Genomic DNA, 18,017 nt, shown 5'->3' with positions numbered 1-18,017 from the left:
TTCCTGTGCCTGTTTTTGGGAAGAGAAAAAATGGGAACATATTTGGTTGTTTTAATGGATTCAGTCCAGTGGCAAAGCCAAGGGGCTAAAGTATGTAATGGAACGAAGAGACCTTGTTACTATGGAGATGTGTGCAATCAATGTCATTGTAAGGCGCTTGGTTATTTGATGAATGCAGTAAGGGGGTGAAATCAGATTCTGTGTGCCTTGTATTTTCAAATGTAAACCCACGGATGGAGGAATTGGGAACCGAAAACCAATTGTTGCTATCCGGTTAGTTTGGCCGAGTGGCCTTGAATATCCTTCCAATCTGCCTGCATAAATCATGCTTCCTCAGAAGCAGACTGAAAACCCTCCATATGGTGCTGCAATGTAATTAGGCCTTTATAGCCTAAGATACATGTTTCCTCCTGTCTCATCACAGTTATTGGAAGGGAAATTAGACATACAGTGAGAGATTCGCTGCCAAAGTCAACTGATAAAGTGTTGAGGAGGATAGTAAATAGAGAGGACTGAACTATCTGATGATGTGACTTCAGTGTTTGATGTTGGAGCCTAATGCTGATATATTCCCTTCTACTCCTGACTGAGTGGAAGATATGGAGATAGAAATGCCATATCAGAGATAGCAGAGCAATGTCTAGACATAGCCTTTTATTTGGGTGATATTTCAGACACTCCCCCTCACCTCTGATTCCTTCATGGCCAGACAGAGCAGTGTGTTTACATGTTTGGGAGTTAAAGGACGTACTTAGAACTTTATCCAGCCTTCCTCTAACAGATACTACTGTTCTCTGGAGCAGGGTGCTTCTCAGTCACATTATTATAACTTACTATGTGTGCTTGTGTGTGTTTGTGAGTGCTTGTGTGCCTAGGTGTGTGTGTGCTTGTGTGCGTGTCTCTTCAATTCTGAAATGTGTCCAGCTGGAAAGATACATTTTAATAATGTAGCAGGCCTAGTTAGATATCTTAATGTTCCCAAAGAATACAAAAATGACAGCAGGCGTTTCATGATTCAGTAAAAACCCTGGCCACCTGGCCTTCTCAGAATTATATATGAATCCAATCTGTGATGCTCACAAATCAAGATGGAATGTAAATGTTCTAAGTGAATGTTCTAAGAATACTCAATAATTCAAGACATTCTACCTCTCAGAACAACCTGTTCTGTTCCTAAGCAGCATTATATTTGCATAGGACGGTAGGACCTACCATTGAACACAGTGAGATGATGCATGTATTATACTGTAGATGACAACCACCACAGCAAAGCTCATTCTGTCTGTCCCCACCTCATCTCAGTCAGGCATCAGTGCAGAAGTAATGGAGCTAAATAATACAGAGGATATGAATTGATTGTGTGCTATTGTTAGTGCCTCTGTTGAGGTTAGCTCAGGGGATTCTCAGTGACTGTGCTGCTCATTCATTATTGAAATGGTCTCTTTATTCATTTATTGTCAGCCTTAATTCCTTCTGGCGATAAAATAAGCCCTGTAGCGTCAGTAGTAGCAAAAATAAAACACCATTCAGATGCTGTAGTTCTTGAACACAGGAAGTAGACCGATTGCAGTGTCCATTTGCTATATTTCTGTTGTTTAGAGCATTTCAATGTCTGCATCCAAATGGCACCATATTTCCTTTATGGTGTCCATAGTGGCTGTACAAGGCCGTTGAAAGAAAGAATGAATAATAGATGGATATCTGTGGGGGTGGGGGGGGTTGACCTCGTCTCAATGCTTTCATGCCATGGAGCGTATTTACTTGATTGTCCTCGAAGGGAAACTTGTCTTGGACATTGGATCTCACAGTCCTATCAATAGCATGTTCATCGAAGAAACATTCTAGAACACTGGTTCAATGGAAGTGTTGACAGACCAGCAGACACTAAAATACTCATTCAATACCCACGACACTGTCCTCAAACCATTCATACAGACATCAAATGAATGACTTGCCTTTTACACATATAATTACAATGTACTGGGTCATGTACATTCCACTTGCTGCTGTCCTATTATCTCTCTCTAGTGTAGATCACAGCAGAGTATAGAACACCAGAACTACATTCAAAGACCATCTGATCTGATACGACAGAGCCGGGAAATGTTTTCTCTACGTCAAAGAGTTTGTAATTAGAAGGAACAGGCTTGGCACAGAGTTTGAACCAAGCAGCTATTTCAAGCTGTTCAGTAGTTTATTTCACCTTGTAGGTTGAACAGAAAGCTGTGGCTGGATGTTATAGTTATTCCTGGAATGATCATGGAGGTCTCTCCCTTTCAAAAATGATGATGTCTCGATGATGCCTGTTCCCTGTATAGTGCTCTACTTTTGACCAGGGCCCATAAAGTTCTGGTCAAACGTAGTGCACTATGTACAGTAGATATTAGGGTGCCATTTGGGACGCATCCTCAGTCTCACTAATCTCTTTGATCAGCTCCATATGAAGGGATCCTCTGGGAAAGTACAGAATAATGACAAGGTGCTGACTTGTACCGTACAGCCTACACATTCACAGCACTGTTTAATAAGACACAGAGGTTGTTTTGATATCAAAACAGCAATTGGTCTGTCCTAACTCTTCTGTGTGAATGTATTCCCTTGGAACCTTGTTTCTGAGTTGTCCTTCATCCTCGTTAGCACCAAGCTAACCATATGGCATTTCTTTCTCCACAGGTATGAGCTACGAATACGCTACTTGCCAAAAGGATTCTTGAACCATTTTTCAGAAGACAAACCTACACTGAACTACTTCTACCATCAGGTGAGGAAAGGAACCATATTCCATTTGAGTTAGGACCATCAGGTATGGACAGAAACCATATTCAGATTGAGTTAGGACCATCAGGTACGGACAGAAACCATATTCAGATTGAGTTAGGACCATCAGGTGAGGACAGAAACCATATTCAGATTGAGTTAGGACCATCAGGTGAGGACAGAAACCATATTCAGATTGAGTTAGGACCATCAGGTACGGACAGAAACCATATTCAGATTGAGTTAGAACCATCAGGTACGGACAGAAACCATATTCAGATTGAGTTAGGACCATCAGGTGAGGACAGAAACCATATTCAGATTGAGTTAGGACCATCAGGTGAGGACAGAAACCATATTCAGATTGAGTTAGGACCATCAGGTATGGATAGAAACCATATTCAGATTGAGTTAGGACCATCAGGTGAGGACAGAAACCATATTCAGATTGAGTTAGGACCATCAGGTGAGGACAGAAACCATATTCAAATTGAGTTAGGACCACCAGGTATGGACAGAAACCATATTCAGATTGAGTTAGGACCATCAGGTATGGATAGAAACCATATTCAGATTGAGTTAGGACCATCAGGTAAGGACAGAAACCATATTCAGATTGAGTTAGGACCATCAGGTGAGGACAGAAACCATATTCAGATTGAGTTAGGACCACCAGGTATGGACAGAAACCATATTCAGATTGAGTTAGGACCATCAGGTATGGACAGAAACCATATTCAGATTGAGTTAGGACCACCAGGTATGGACAGAAACCATATTCAGATTGAGTTAGGACCATCAGGTGAGGATAGAAACCATATTCAGATTGAGTTAGGACCATCAGGTGAGGATAGAAACCATATTCAGATTGAGTTAGGACCATCAGGTGAGGACAGAAACCATATTCAGATTGAGTTAGGACCACCAGGTATGGACAGAAACCATATTCAGATTGAGTTAGGACCATCAGGTATGGACAGAAACCATATTCAGATTGAGTTAGGACCATCAGGTGAGGATAGAAACCATATTCAGATTGAGTTAGGACCATCAGGTGAGGATAGAAACCATATTCAGATTGAGTTAGGACCATCAGGTGAGGACAGAAACCATATTCAGATTGAGTTAGGACCATCAGGTGAGGACAGAAACCATATTCAGATTGAGTTAGGACCATCAGGTGAGGACAGAAACCATATTCAGATTGAGTTAGGACCATCAGGTGAGAACAGAAACCATGTAGTGTTCTTCTCTCTCTGTTGGGGTGGTTCAGTGTGACTGAGAGTGCGTTATATAGCTGCTGGTGACAGTGAAACGGCCCTGCTGGGGTGGTTCAGTGTGACTGAGAGTGCGTTATATAGCTGCTGGGCTGCTGGCCAGAGGTTCTTAGAGAAGAAACCCACCAGAAAGTCCAACAGCTGAAAGCAGCGTGTGGCTACAGTCTGCTAGCCATCACCTGCTGGGTATTTACGAACGGCGGCGATTGAACATATAGAACCACCTAGAAATGAATAGACATCGATGGCTGATATTCTGGTCAGAGGTCATAGGACAGCCACCTGCTGCTGTTAAATACACGGTCAGCTCTGGTGTTTCCTCTCTTAGAGAACTGAGGTAGTCTCATTAACGTCCATGTGAGCTGGACCCATCAGCTGCAGCTCAATCAGACTAACTCATTAATAATATAATAATATATGCTATTTAGCAGACGATTTTATCCAAAGCGACTTACAGTCATGCATGCATAACTTCTTTACGCATGGTTGGTCCAGGGAATCGAACCAGCTATCCTGGCGTTGCAAGCGCCATGCTCTACCAGCTAAGCATCTGAGGACAACCACAAGTAACTAACGACCTGCTTCTCTCTAGCTGTTGCTGTCTCACAGGAGATTCACATTGCTCACTACTTTACCTGTCACTACTTTTGTAGTTCACTTTGTCATGGAGAATGACTGTGATGTTGTTTCTCAGGTCAAGAGTGACTACATGTTGTCATGGAGAATGACTGTAATTATGTTTCTCAGGTCAAGAGTGACTACATGTTGGAGGTAGCAGATCAAGTTGACCAAGACATTGCACTTAAATTGGGCTGCCTTGAAATCAGGTGAGTTCTATTTCGAATACTTGAGTTTTTGGTGGCTATTGATATGTTATAAACAGTGAATTCATGTACACATCCAATATTCCATAATCTGATCTCAAGATGTAAGATATATATATATACTACTCACAATTTCTTTTCTATATTTTGTTTTCTGTTACAGGAGATTTTTTAGGGAAATGCGAGGGAATGCCCTGGATAAGAAATCGAATTATGAATTATTAGAGTAAGTGATTATTTTACTTAAAGGCCCAGTGCAGTCAAAAACTAGATTTTCCTGTGTTTTATATACAGTACCAGTCAAAAGGTTGGACACACCTACTCATTCAAGGGTTTTTCTTTATTTTTACTATTTTCTACATTGTAGAATAATAGTGAAAACTTCAGAACAATTAAATAACACATATGGAATCAAGTAGTAACCAAAAAAGTGTTAAAGAAATCAAAATATATTTTATATTTGAGATTCTTCAAATAGCCACCCTTTGCCTTGATGACAACTTTGCACACTCTTGACATTCTCTCAACCAGCTTCACCTGGAATGCTTTTCCAACAGTTTTGAAGGAGTTCCCACATATGCTTAGCACTTGTTGGTTGCTTTTCCTTCACTCTGCCGTCTGACTCATCCCAAACCATCTCAATTGGGTTGAGGTCGGGGGATTGTGAAGGCCAGGTCATCTGATGCAGCACTCCATCACTCTCCTTCTTGGTAAAATAGCCCTTACACAGCCTGGGGATGGCTGGTTCACCAACTACTTCTCAGATAGAGTTCAATGTGTCAAATCGGAGGGCCTGTTGTCTGGACCTTTGGCAGTCTCTATGGGGGTGCCACAGGGTTCAATTCTTGGGCCAACTCTTTTTCTCTGTGTATATCAATGATGTCGCTCTTGCTGCTGGTGATTCTCAGATCCACCTCTACGCAGACGACACCATTTTGTATACATCTGGCCCTTCATTGGACACTGTGTTAACAAACCTCCAAACGAGCTTCAATGCCATACAACACTCCTTCCGTAGCCTCCAACTGCTCTTAAACACATGTAAAACTAAATGCATGCTCTTCAATCGAACGCTGCTGGCACCCGCCCACCCGACTAGAATCACTACTCTCGACGGGTCTGACCTAGAGTATGTGGACAACTACAAATACCTAGGTGTCTGGTTAGACTATAAATTCACCTTCCAGACTCACATTAAGCATCTCCAATCCAAAGTTAAATCCAGAATCGCCTTCCTATTTCGCAACAAAGCCTCCTTCACTCATGCTGCCAAACATGCCCTCGTAAAACGGACTATCCTACCGATCCTTGACTTCGGCGATGTCATTTACAAAATAGCCTCCAACATTCTACTCAGCAAATTGGATGTAGTCTATCACAGTGCCATCCGTTTTGTCACCAAAGCCCCATATACTACCCACCACTGTGACCTGTACGCTCTTGTTGGCTGGTCCTCACTACATATTCGTCGCCAAACCCACTGGCTCCAGGCCATTAGGAGAATGGCGCCGGAGAAGATGGCTGCTGTTTTACAGCCCTCTAATCAATTGTACTATTATGTGTGTTTTTCCACGTTATTTGTAATTTATTTTGTACATAATGTTTCTGCCATCGTCTCTTATAACCAAAAAGAGCTTCTGGATATCAGGATAGCGATTACTCACCTCGTATTGGACGAAGATTTTTTCTTCAACGAGGCGGCCGCGAAGGATATCCTACAGACACCCGACAAGGCCCAAATCCCCGTCATTCGCATGAGGAAGAGACAGAGATATCGTGGACGTAGGTCGGGGTGCCTTGTAAGGATCCGACGGCGAGCGAGTAAACTGCCTCTCCCATCAATCCTATTAGCCAATCTTCAATCATTTGAGAATAAATTGGATGACCTAAGATTACAGTTATCCTACAAACGGGACATTAAAAACTTTAATATCTTATGTTTCACCGAGTCGTGGCTGAACGACGACATGGACAACATACAGCTAGCGGGCTATATGCTACATCGGCAGGATAGAACGGCTGACTCCGGTAAGACAAGGGGTGGCGGTCTGTGTATATTTGTAAACAACAGCTGGTGCACAAAATCAAATACTAAGGAAGTCTCAAGGTTTTGCTCGCCTGAGGTAGAGTATCTTATGATAAGCTGTAGACCACACTATTTACCAAGAGAGTTTTCATCTATATTTTTCATAGCTGTCTATTTACCACCACAAACCAATGCTGGCATTAAGATTGCACTGAATGAGCTGTATAAGGCCATCAGTCAACAGGAAAACGCTCATCCAGAGGCAGCGCTCCTAGTGGCCGGGGACTTTAATGCAGGGAAACTTAAATCCGTTCTACCTAATTTCTACCAGCATGTTAAATGTGCAACCAGAGTAAAAAAAAACTCTAGACCACCTTTACTCCAAACACAGAGACGCATACAAAGCTCTCCCTCGCCCTCCATTTGGCAAATCTGACCATAACTCTATCCTCCTGATTCCTGCTTATAAGCTAAAACTAGACCAGAAACCCTAGACCCACTTTAATTTGCATACCGCCCCAACAGATGATGCAATCTCTATTGCACTCCACACTGCCCTTTCCCACCTGGACAAGAGGAACACCTACTTGAGAATGCTATTCATTGACTACAGCTCAGCATTCAACTCCATAGTGCCCTCAAAGCTCATCACTAAGCTAGGGATCCTGGGACTAAACACCTCCCTCTGCAACTGGATCCTGGACTTCCTGACGGGCCGCCACCAGGTGGTAAGGGTAGGTAACAACACATCTGCCACACTGATCCTCAACACGGGGGCCCCTCAGGGGTGCGTGCTCAGTCCCCTCCTGTACTCCCTGTTCACCCATGACTGCATGGCCAGACACGACTCCAACACCATCATTAAGTTTGCCGACGACACAACAGTGGTAGGCCTGATCACCGACAACGATGAGACAGCCTATAGGGAGGAGGTCAGAGACCTGGCCGTGTGGTGCCAGGATAACAACCTCTCCCTCAACGTGACCAAGACAAAGGAGATGATTGTGGACTACAGGGAAAAAAAAGAGGACTGAGCACGCCCCCATTCTCATCGACGGGGCTGTAGTGGAACAGGTTGAGAGCTTCAAGTTCCTTGGTGTCCACATCACCAACGAACTATCATGGTCCAAACTCACCAAGACAGTCGTGAAGAGGGCACGACAAAGCCTATTCCCCCTCAGGAGACTGAAAAGATTTGGCATGGGTCCTCATATCCTCAAAAAACTCTACAGCTGCACCATCGAGAGCATCCTGACTGGTTGCATCACCGCCTGGTATGGCAACTGCTTGGCCTCCGACCGCAAGGCACTACAGAGGGTAGTGCGTACGGCCCAGTACATCACTGGGGCCAAGCTTCCTGCCATCCAGGACCTCTATACCAGGCGGTGTCAGAGGAAGGCCCTCTAAATTGTTTATTAAAAATAAATGCACTGTTGGTTAAGGGCTGTAAGTAAGCATTTCACTGTAATGTCTGCACCTGTTGTATTCGGCGCATGTGGCCAATAAAATTTGATTGGATTTGATTTGATCTATTGTTTATATTATCCAAGCTTATATACCATACTTTGTCCATACTACAAGTAAATAAAGAAATTGTTTGATAACTAAACATCCCACATGTCACGATCGTTGAACGGAGTAGACCAAGGCACAGCGTGATGAGCGAACATACTTTATTATCTTTAGTGATAACAAGAACAAAACAATAAACGAACAACGTGACGTCCTAGGTTAAACAACCAACACGGAACAAACCAAAAGGAACAAGATCCCACAACAACTGTGGGAAAACAATCTGTTTAAATGTGGTTCCCAATCAGAGACAACCAGGAACAGCTGACACTCGTTGCCTCTGATTGAGAACCACACTGGCCAACATAGAAATCACAACTCTGGCCCCGCTGGCTGGAGCTGGACTGGACACGTAGGAGCGGATTGCTTAAGCTCCGGTGTGGAGCAGCTGACCGGTACCTGACCAGGCACCGGCTACCCAGGCACGGGTTGTGCCGGACTGACGACGCACACCCCTGGCTTAGTGCGTGGAGCAGGAACGGGCCGGACCGGGCTGACGATGCGCACCCCTGGCTTGGTGCGTGGAGCAGCAACGGGCCGGACCGGGCTGACGATGCGCACCCCTGGCTTGGTGCGTGGAGCAGGAACGGGCCGGACCGGGCTGACGATGCACACCCCTGGCTTGGTGCGTGGAGCAGCTTTTCACTGTAATGTCTGCACCTGTTGTATTCGGCGCATGTGGCCAATAAAATGTGATTTGATTTGATCTATAAATCACTGCTAGGCAAATCCCCGCCTTATCTTAGCTCATTGGTCACCATAGCAACACCCACCCGTAGTATGTGCTCCAGCAGGTATATCTCACTGGTCATCCCCAAAGCCAACACCTCCTTTGGCCGCCATTCCTTCCAGTTCTCTGCTGCCAATGACTGGAACGAACTGCAAAAATCGCTGAAGCTGGAGACTCTTATCTCCCTCACTAACTTTAAGCATCAGTTGTCAGAGCACCTTACCGATAATGATCACTGCACCTGTACACAGCCCATCTGAAATTAGCCCACCCAACTACCTCATCACCATATTGTTATTTATTTTGCTCATTTGCACCCCAGTATCTCTATTTGCACATCATCTCTTGCACATCTATCATTCCGGTGTTAATACTAATTGTAATATTTTGCACTATGGCGTATTTATTGCCTTACCTCCATAACTTGCTACATTTGCACACACTGTATATATATTTTCTATTTTCTGTTGTATTTTTGACTTTATGTTTTGTTTTACCCCATATGTAACTATGTGTTGTTGTTTTTTATCGCACTGCTTTGCTTTATCTTGGCCAGGTCGCAGTTGTAAATGAGAACCTGTTCTCAACTGGCTTACCTAGTTAAATAAAGGTGAAATAAATAAAATAAAAATTGTCCTGTTGAAAAACAAATGATAGTCCCACTAAGCCCAAACCAGATGGGATGGCATATCGCTGCAGAATGCTGTGGTAGCCATGCTGGTTAAGTGTGACTTTAATTCTAAATTAATCACAGACAGTGTCACCAGCAAAGTACCCCCACACCATATCACCTCCTCCTCCATGCTTTACAGTGGGAACTACACATGCGGAGATAATCCGTTCACCCACACCACGTCTCACAAAGACACAGTGGTTGGAACCAAAAATCTCAAATTTGGACTCTAGACCAAAGGACACATTTCCACCGGTCTAATGTCCATTGCTTGTGTTTCTTGTCCCAAGCAGGTCTCTTCTTCTTATGATGTCCTTTAGTAGTGGTTTCTTTGCAGCAATTTGACCATGAAGGCCTGATTCACACAGTCCCCTCTGAACAGTTGATGTTGAGATGTGTCTGTGACTTGAACTCTGTGAAGCATTTATTTGGGCTGCAGTTTCTGAGGCTGGTAACTCTAATGAACTTATCCTCTGCAGCAGAGGTAACTCTGGGTCTTCCATTCCTGTGGTGTTCCTCATGAGAGCCAGTTTCATCATAGCGCTTGATGGTTTTTGCGACTGTATTTTTTTCCGTATTGACTGACCTTCATGTGTTAAAGTAATGATGGACTGTCGTTTCCCTTTGCTTATTTGAGCTTTTCTTGGACATGGTCTTGGTCTTTTACCAAATAGGGCTATCTTCTGTATACCCCCCCCCCCACCACACCTTGTCACAACACAACTGATTGGCTCAAATGCGTTAAAAAGGAAAGAAATTCCACAAATTAACTTTTAAGAAGGAACATCTGTTAATTGAAATGCATTCCAGGTGACTACCTCATGAAGCTGGTTGAGAGAATGCCAAGAGTGTGCAAAGCTGTCATCAAGGAAAATGGTGGCTATTTGAAGAATCTCAAATATAAAATATATTTTGATTTGTTTAACAATATTTTGGTTACTTCATGATTCCATGTGTGTTATTTAATAGTTTTGATGTCTTCACTATTATTCTACAATGTAAAAAATATTATAAATAAAGAAAAACCCTTGAATGAGTAGGTGTGTCCAAACCTTTGACATCACTAGGCGGTAAATTAGTTAATAGACCAATAAGAAAGAGAGTTCCAAACCTCTGCCAATAACAGATCGTTTTCAGTTTTCCCCTTCCCACTCAAACCACTCCCAGACAGTCAACAACATTCTTGCTTGAGAAATTGCTCTTTGCTAAGAAGCTATTTTTGTTTATTTTTGACCATTTTAGTTTAAAACAATCCCAGTACTTAATTGTTACATAGAAATTATTCTATATTGAGATTTAAAAAAATGGCTGCATTGGACCTTTATAGATGATGTATTTCTGTATTAACAACATACACATCTTAACACTGTCTGTGCACATAAATCCTATAGTTCACCTCTATGAGCCTGTGCTGTGCAGAGCCTTTGACCGTGTGTGTCCTCTCTCCTAACTAGACGTATGTAGGCCAGTGTAAATTTACTGTCTTCCTCTTGAACCTCTCACTCTGACCGCGTTGCAAATGGCCCCCTATTCCCTATATCTCTGGTCAAAAGTAGTGCACTATATAGGAAATAGGGTGCCATTTGGGACGTAGTCTCTGTTGAAATGTGTCTGATCTATTTATAGTGTTAGAGTAATTTATCCTCATTCTCAGTCATCTCTCCTACAGCGTCATTATAATGTCCCCAGACCCCAGTGATGACACTGTGATACTGTGAACAGGACACCCACTATTTTATAGCCCTTTCAATTTAATTCAAAGGGCTTTATTGGCATGGGAAACATGTGTTTACATTACCAAAGCCTTTCAAACTCTGGGAAGGTGGCTGCCTGATAACGTCTGTCAGTTTAACCGAGGATGTGTCTAAAATGGCACCCTATTCCCTATATAGGGCCCTGGTGAAAAGTAGTGCCGTATTAGGTAATAGGGTACCATTTGGGATGCATCCCGGGGTTCCTGCTGGGAGGCAGCCATGCTGAACTCAAATAAAGTCATTTAAAGTGGAACTGACAGCATTTTAGCAACATGAAATCTTATGCAAATCTCTTCATATACACCCCCAGGAAGAATATGACACTTAAAAAAAATATTCTGACCAGCGAGCACTTAGACATGGTCATTTTCAAGTTTTCATAAATTCTTAGAATGTTTGTGAATTATTAAGGCATTTGTGAAAGTTCTATAGCAATATAAAGTGGGAAAGCAGCCGTGTGTTTAGACAATTAATAGACACTGCAGCAAATAAAACCTAATAAAAACATCTCTCTCGTCCAGGACCGGAGTCTATGGAGACCGGTGCGCCATAGCCAATCTGTCAAGAATGCTGTAGGTGGGTGTAGTGGTGGAATCAAGCGCAGGACACCGAAGTATAGTCCAAAAGACTTTAGTTCAAATTCCAACAAGGAAAATACGAACAAAACTTGCCCGAAGGCGAAACTACGCACGAAGGCGACACAAACAAAAGGCGCACTAAACATGTGCGTAAACGCTCCAACAAAGTGGAGTGAAGCTCAACCGAGCGAATAAGCAAATACAAGCACAACACACGACAGAAATAAATCAATCACACACAACACTAGATAAACACAACGAGAAACTTATAGGACACTAATTACGCTAAACGAGAACAGGTGTCACAACAAACAGACCAAAGCAAACGAACATGAAACATACAACGGTGGCAGCTAGTATTCCGGAGACAACGAACGCCGAAGCCTGCCCGAACAAGGAAGAGAGGCAGCCTCGGCCGAAACCGTGACAGTACCCCCCCCTTGACGCGTGGCTCCAGACGTGCGCCGACTCCGGCCTCGGGGACGACCCGGAGGACGCGGAGCAGGGTGCGTCGGGTGCCCACGATGGAATTCCGTCAGGAGAGACGGGTCCAAAATGTCTCTCCTCGGCACCCAGCACCGTTCCTCCGGACCGTACCCCTCCCACTCCACTAGATATTGGAGACCCCCATCCGACGTCTCGAATCCAAGATGGACCTCACGGAGTACGCCGGTGCCCCCTCGATGTCCAATGGGGGCGGAGGAGTCTCCCTGATCTCACTTTCTTGGAGTGGGCCAGCTACCACCGGCCTGAGAAGGGACACATGGAACGAGGGGTTAATACTTTTATATTCAACAGGTAGTTGTAATTTGTAACACACCTCGTTCAACCTTCTCAGGACTTTAAATGGCCCTACAAACCGCCGACCCAGTTTCCGACAGGGCAGGCGGAGGGGCAGGTTTCTGGTAGAGAGCCAGACTCGATCACCAGGTGCGTACACCGGTCCCTCACTGCGGTGGAGATCGGCGCTCGCCTTATGACGTCAGAGGGCCCGCTGCAGGTGGACGTGTGCAGCGTTCCATGTCTCCTCCGAGCGCCGCGCCCACTCATCCACCGCAGGAGCCTCGATCTGGCTCTGCTGCCAAGGTGCCAGAACCGGCTGGTAACCTAACACACATTGGAAAGGGGTTAGGTTAGTGGAGGAATGGCGTAGGGGAATTCTGGGCCATCTCGGCCCAGGGAACGATCTTGCCCACTCCTCCGGCCGGTCCTGGCAGTATGTTCTAAGAAACCTACCCACATCCTGGTTCACGCTGTTCCACCTGCCCATTACTCTCCGGGTGGTAACCCGAGGTGAGGCTCACCGAGACCCCCAACCGCTCCATAAAGGCTCTCCAGACCCTGGAGGTAAATTGGGGACCTCGATCAGACACAATATCCTCGGGTACCCCGTAGTGCCGGAACACATGGGTGAATAGTGCCTTGGCAGTTTGCAGGGCGGTAGGAAGGCCCGGCATGGGGAGCAAACGACAGGCCTTAGAAAACCGGTCCACAACGACCAGTATAGTGGTATTCCCCTGTGAAGGAGGAAGGTCAGTAAGGAAATCCACCGAGAGGTGAGACCATGGTCGTTGTGGAACGGGCAGGGGTAGTAACTTACCCCTAGGCAGATGTCTAGGCGCCTTACACTGGGCGCACACCGAGCAGGAGGAAACATAAACCCTCACATCCCTTGCCAACGTGGGCCACCAGTACTTGGCACTAAGACAGTGCACTGTCCGGCCGATACCAGGGTGTCCAGAGGAGGGTGACGTGTGAGCCCAATAGATCAATCGATCCCGAACCTCGAGCGGAACGTACTTCCGACCCTCCGGGCATTGCGGTGGACTAGGGTCGGTGCGTAACGCCCGCTCGAGCTCAGCATCGACCTCCCACACTACCGTGCCACCAGACACGACTCCGGCAGTATGGGAGTGGGCTCCACGGACCTCTCCTCCGTGTCATACCGCCGAGACAGCGCATCTGCCTTACCGTTCTGTGACCCAGGGATGTACGTGATCTTAAATGTAAACCGGGTCAAAAACATATTCCATCTAGCCTGACGAGGGTTCAGCCTCCTCGCTGCCCGGATGTACTCCAGGTTACGGTGGTCCGTCAAAATGAGGAAAGGGTGTTGAGCCCCCTCAAGCCAGTGCCTCCACACCTTTAGGGCCTGTACCACGGCTAACAGCTCCCTGTCCCCTACGTCATAGTTTCGCTCCGCCGGACTGAGCTTCTTGGAATAAAAAGCACAGGGGCGGAGTTTAGGTGGCGCGCCTGACCGTTGTGAAAGCACGGCTCCTATACCGGCCTCAGACGCGTCCACCTCTACCTGAAATGGCAAAGAGGGATCCGGATGCGCCAGCACCGGGGCCGAGGTAAACAGGTCCTTCAGCCTCCCAAACGCCCTGTCCGCCTCGGCAGACCACTGCAGACGCACCGGACCCCCCTTCAAAAGAGACGTGATGGGAGCTGCCACCTGTCCAAAACCCCCGGATAAACCTCCGGTAGTAATTCGCAAACCCCAAAAACTGCTGCACCTCCTTCACAGTGGTTGGTGTTTGCCAATTACGCACGGCTGACACCCGGTCTACCTCCATCTTCACCCCTGACGCAGACAACTGATACCCCAAAAAGGAGACCGACTCCTGGAAAAACAGACACTTCTCTGCCTTAACATACAGGTCGTGCTCCACCAGCCTCCGCAACACTCTGCGCACCAGGGCCACATGCTCGACACGGGTAGGCGAGTACACGAGAATGTCATCTATGTACACAACCACCCCCTGCCCCTGCATGTCCCTGAAGATCTCATCCACGAATGATTGGAAAACTGACGGAGCGTTCATCAACCCGTATGGCATGACAAGATACTCGTAATGGCCCGAGGTGGTACTAAAGGCTGTCTTCCATTCATCGCCCCCTGATGCGCACCAAGTTGTACACGCTCCTGAGATCTAATTTAGTGAAGAAACGCGCCCCATGCAATGACTCAGTCATGGTCGCAATCAGCGGGAGTGGATAACTGTACTTCACCGTGATCTGATTGAGACCACGGTAATCGATGCACGGGCGTAACCCACCATCCTTTTTCTTCACAAAAAAGAAACTCGAGGACGCAGGGGAAGTGGAAGGCCGTATGTATCCTTGTCTCAGAGATTCGTCTATGTAAGTCTCCATAGCTTTCTTCTCCTCCTGAGACAGAGGATACACATGGCTCCGTGGGAGCGCAGCTCCTGCCTGGAGGTCTATCGCACAATCTCCCTGCCTATGGGGCGGCAACCGCGTCGCCCTCGACTTACTAAACGCAATAGCCAAATCCCCATACTCAGGGGGAACGTGCAATGCGGGCACCTGGTTTGGACTCTCCACCGAGGTAGCCCCTACGGAAACGCCCAAACATCGACCCACACACTGGGCAGACCACTCCATCAGAGCCCTCTCCTGCCACGAAATAGATGGGTTATGGGTACTCAACCAGGGCATGCCCAGCACCACCGGATACGCAGGCGAGTCAATCAGAAATAGCTGAATCATCTCCTGATGACCCCCCTGCGCACACATCCTAAGTGGCGCAGTGACCTCCCTGATCAAGCCCGCACCCAACGGACGGCTATCTAGGGCATGAACGGGGAAAGGGACATCAACAGGAAGAAGGGGAATCCCTAAGGCTAAACAAAACTTCTTATCAACAAAATTCCCAGCCGCGCCTGAATCTACCAGCGCCTTATGCTGGGAATGAGGTGCTACCTGTGGAAAACGCACAGGTATACAGAAATGTGCAACAGAGAGCTCTGGGTGAGTGGGGCGCCTACTCACCTGGAAGGAATCCCCAGTGCGGGACCTGTCGTCCTCTCCCCTAGGAGGCCATCCCCAGCACCTAGCCGCGGTGTGTCCTCCCCCGACCACAGTTGGTGCAGGAGATGGACCCCTCGTAAGCCGACCCCTCCTCTCTCTAGCGCCAGCGCCCCGAGCTCCATGGGGCACGGCTCGGAGGCGCTGGAGGGTGAAATGGACGGACCCCCCTCGGAACGTCCGCGGGTAGCTAGCAGGTTATCCAGCCTGATGGACATGTCGACCAACTGGTCGAACGAGGCTGGTGTCCCTACAGGCCAGCTCCCGACGGACGTCCTCGCGAAGACTACATCTGTAGTGATCGACGAGAGCCCGCTCATTCCACCCTGCATCTGCCGCTAGAGTACGGAATTCTAGGGCGAACTCCTGGGCACTCCTCCTCCCCTGCCGGAGGAAGACCAGACGCTCCCTCGCCGCTTTCCCCTCCGGGGGATGGTCAAACACCGCCCTGAAGCGGCGGGAGAACTCGTCGTAGGTGATGGTATCCGCGTCGATCCTCCTCCACTCCGCGTTGGCCCATTCCAACGCCTTCCCGGAAAGGCAGGAGATCAGGGCGGACACGCTCTCATGTCCCGAGGGCGCCGGGTACACGGTGGCCAGGTACAGCTCCACCTGGAGAAGGAATCCCTGACACCCGGCCGCGGTCCCATCGTAGGCCCTCGGGAGCGAGAGTCGAACTCCTCGGGGTTCCGGAACGGGAATGGGCTGACTGGCCGATGGTGCTGGCAGGGAGGATGGCGGTGGAGGAGTCCCCCAGCCTCGGATGGTGGTGATCACCTACTGCAGTGCGGACCCCATCTGCAGGATCTGGTCACTTTGTTCACGGACCTTGTCCTCCAGCGTCGCCTGGGCTGCTGCGGCTCCTGCTGATTCCATTCTTGATGGTGTGTGATTCTGTCAAGAATGCTGTAGGTGGGTGTAGTGGTGGAATCAAGCGCAGGACACCGAAGTATAGTCCAAAAGACTTTAGTTCAAATTCCAACAAGGAAAATACGAACAAAACTTGCCCGAAGGCGAAACTACGCACGAAGGCGACACAAACAAAAGGCGCACTAAACGTGCGTAAACGCTCCAACAAAGTGGAGTGAAGCTCAACCGAGCGAATAAGCAAATACAAGCACAACACACGACAGAAATAAATCAATCACACACAACACTAGACAAACACAACGAGAAACTTATAGGACACTAATTACGCTAAACGAGAACAGGTGTCACAACAAACAGACCAAAGCAAACGAACATGAAACATACAACGGTGGCAGCTAGTATTCCGGAGACAACGAACGCCGAAGCCTGCCCGAACAAGGAAGAGAGGCAGCCTCGGCCGAAACCGTGACACAATCAGAGCTACAGTAGGCCTTTATGCAAACAAGCCATTTGCCACACAGGGTTGCCATCATTGACTTTGAACTGGATTGTGTGTTTACAGGCAGTTGTAACAGCGTGACTTTAGATCATTAGAATGCATTCGCCAAAAGCCACAAAATACACCTGAATGTATTTCTGCAAATATCACGGGAGTCCTCTTACATTTGGGAACTTTACAGTCTTGTTGATCAAACAACCATGAAAGGTAGGCTATCGCTCCCTCAGTTATGCACATCAACAACAACAAGATCAACAACTAATGTTAGCCAGAGCAAGAGGTGCTAAAATCTAACGAAGGAACATTAGATAAACCCTCTCAAACTTGCTCAGCTAGTTGGCAATCAAAATTGCACTGATAAACGATGGGGAATTGTAGCATACTTGTCCTTCTGCAGCTTGCCTGCCAATCCATGCTTGTCCCAACCAAGCACCCAAGCTAACTGGCTAAAGTTGGCTAGCTTGCTAGGTAGCTACATACAGACACAAATGAGAGAACACCTCACTCTGACCATTTTACTCGCCCTAGCAGAGTTGGTTAGGCTGTTTAAAGTGTTTGTGACTAACTGTTACTTTTTTTGCCTACATTTACTGACACGGTCATATTCAGCGGGTGTTGCGCGT

At 46.9% G+C, this 18,017-nt stretch overlaps 1 protein-coding gene across 12 annotated transcripts in view; it reads left to right on the top strand.

Moving 5' to 3' along the window:
- Window positions 1–18,017, top strand: part of LOC121543307 (focal adhesion kinase 1) — a 162,139-nt gene that overhangs the window by 49,900 nt on the left and 94,222 nt on the right. For all 12 annotated transcript variants that reach the window (XM_041853101.2, XM_041853091.2, XM_041853093.2 and 9 more), the window contains 3 exons: window positions 2,674–2,761; window positions 4,782–4,861; window positions 5,022–5,084. In XM_041853101.2, the coding sequence (XP_041709035.2) occupies window positions 2,674–2,761; window positions 4,782–4,861; window positions 5,022–5,084 (231 nt within the window). The remainder of the gene's footprint in view (window positions 1–2,673; window positions 2,762–4,781; window positions 4,862–5,021; window positions 5,085–18,017) is intronic.

The sequence above is a fragment of the Coregonus clupeaformis genome, unplaced genomic scaffold, assembly GCF_020615455.1.
Source record: "Coregonus clupeaformis isolate EN_2021a unplaced genomic scaffold, ASM2061545v1 scaf0115, whole genome shotgun sequence".
NCBI classification, from domain to species: domain Eukaryota; kingdom Metazoa; phylum Chordata; class Actinopteri; order Salmoniformes; family Salmonidae; genus Coregonus; species Coregonus clupeaformis.
The sequence above is the reverse complement of the archived record's forward strand: the minus strand, read 5'-3'. Positions and strand labels throughout refer to the sequence as shown.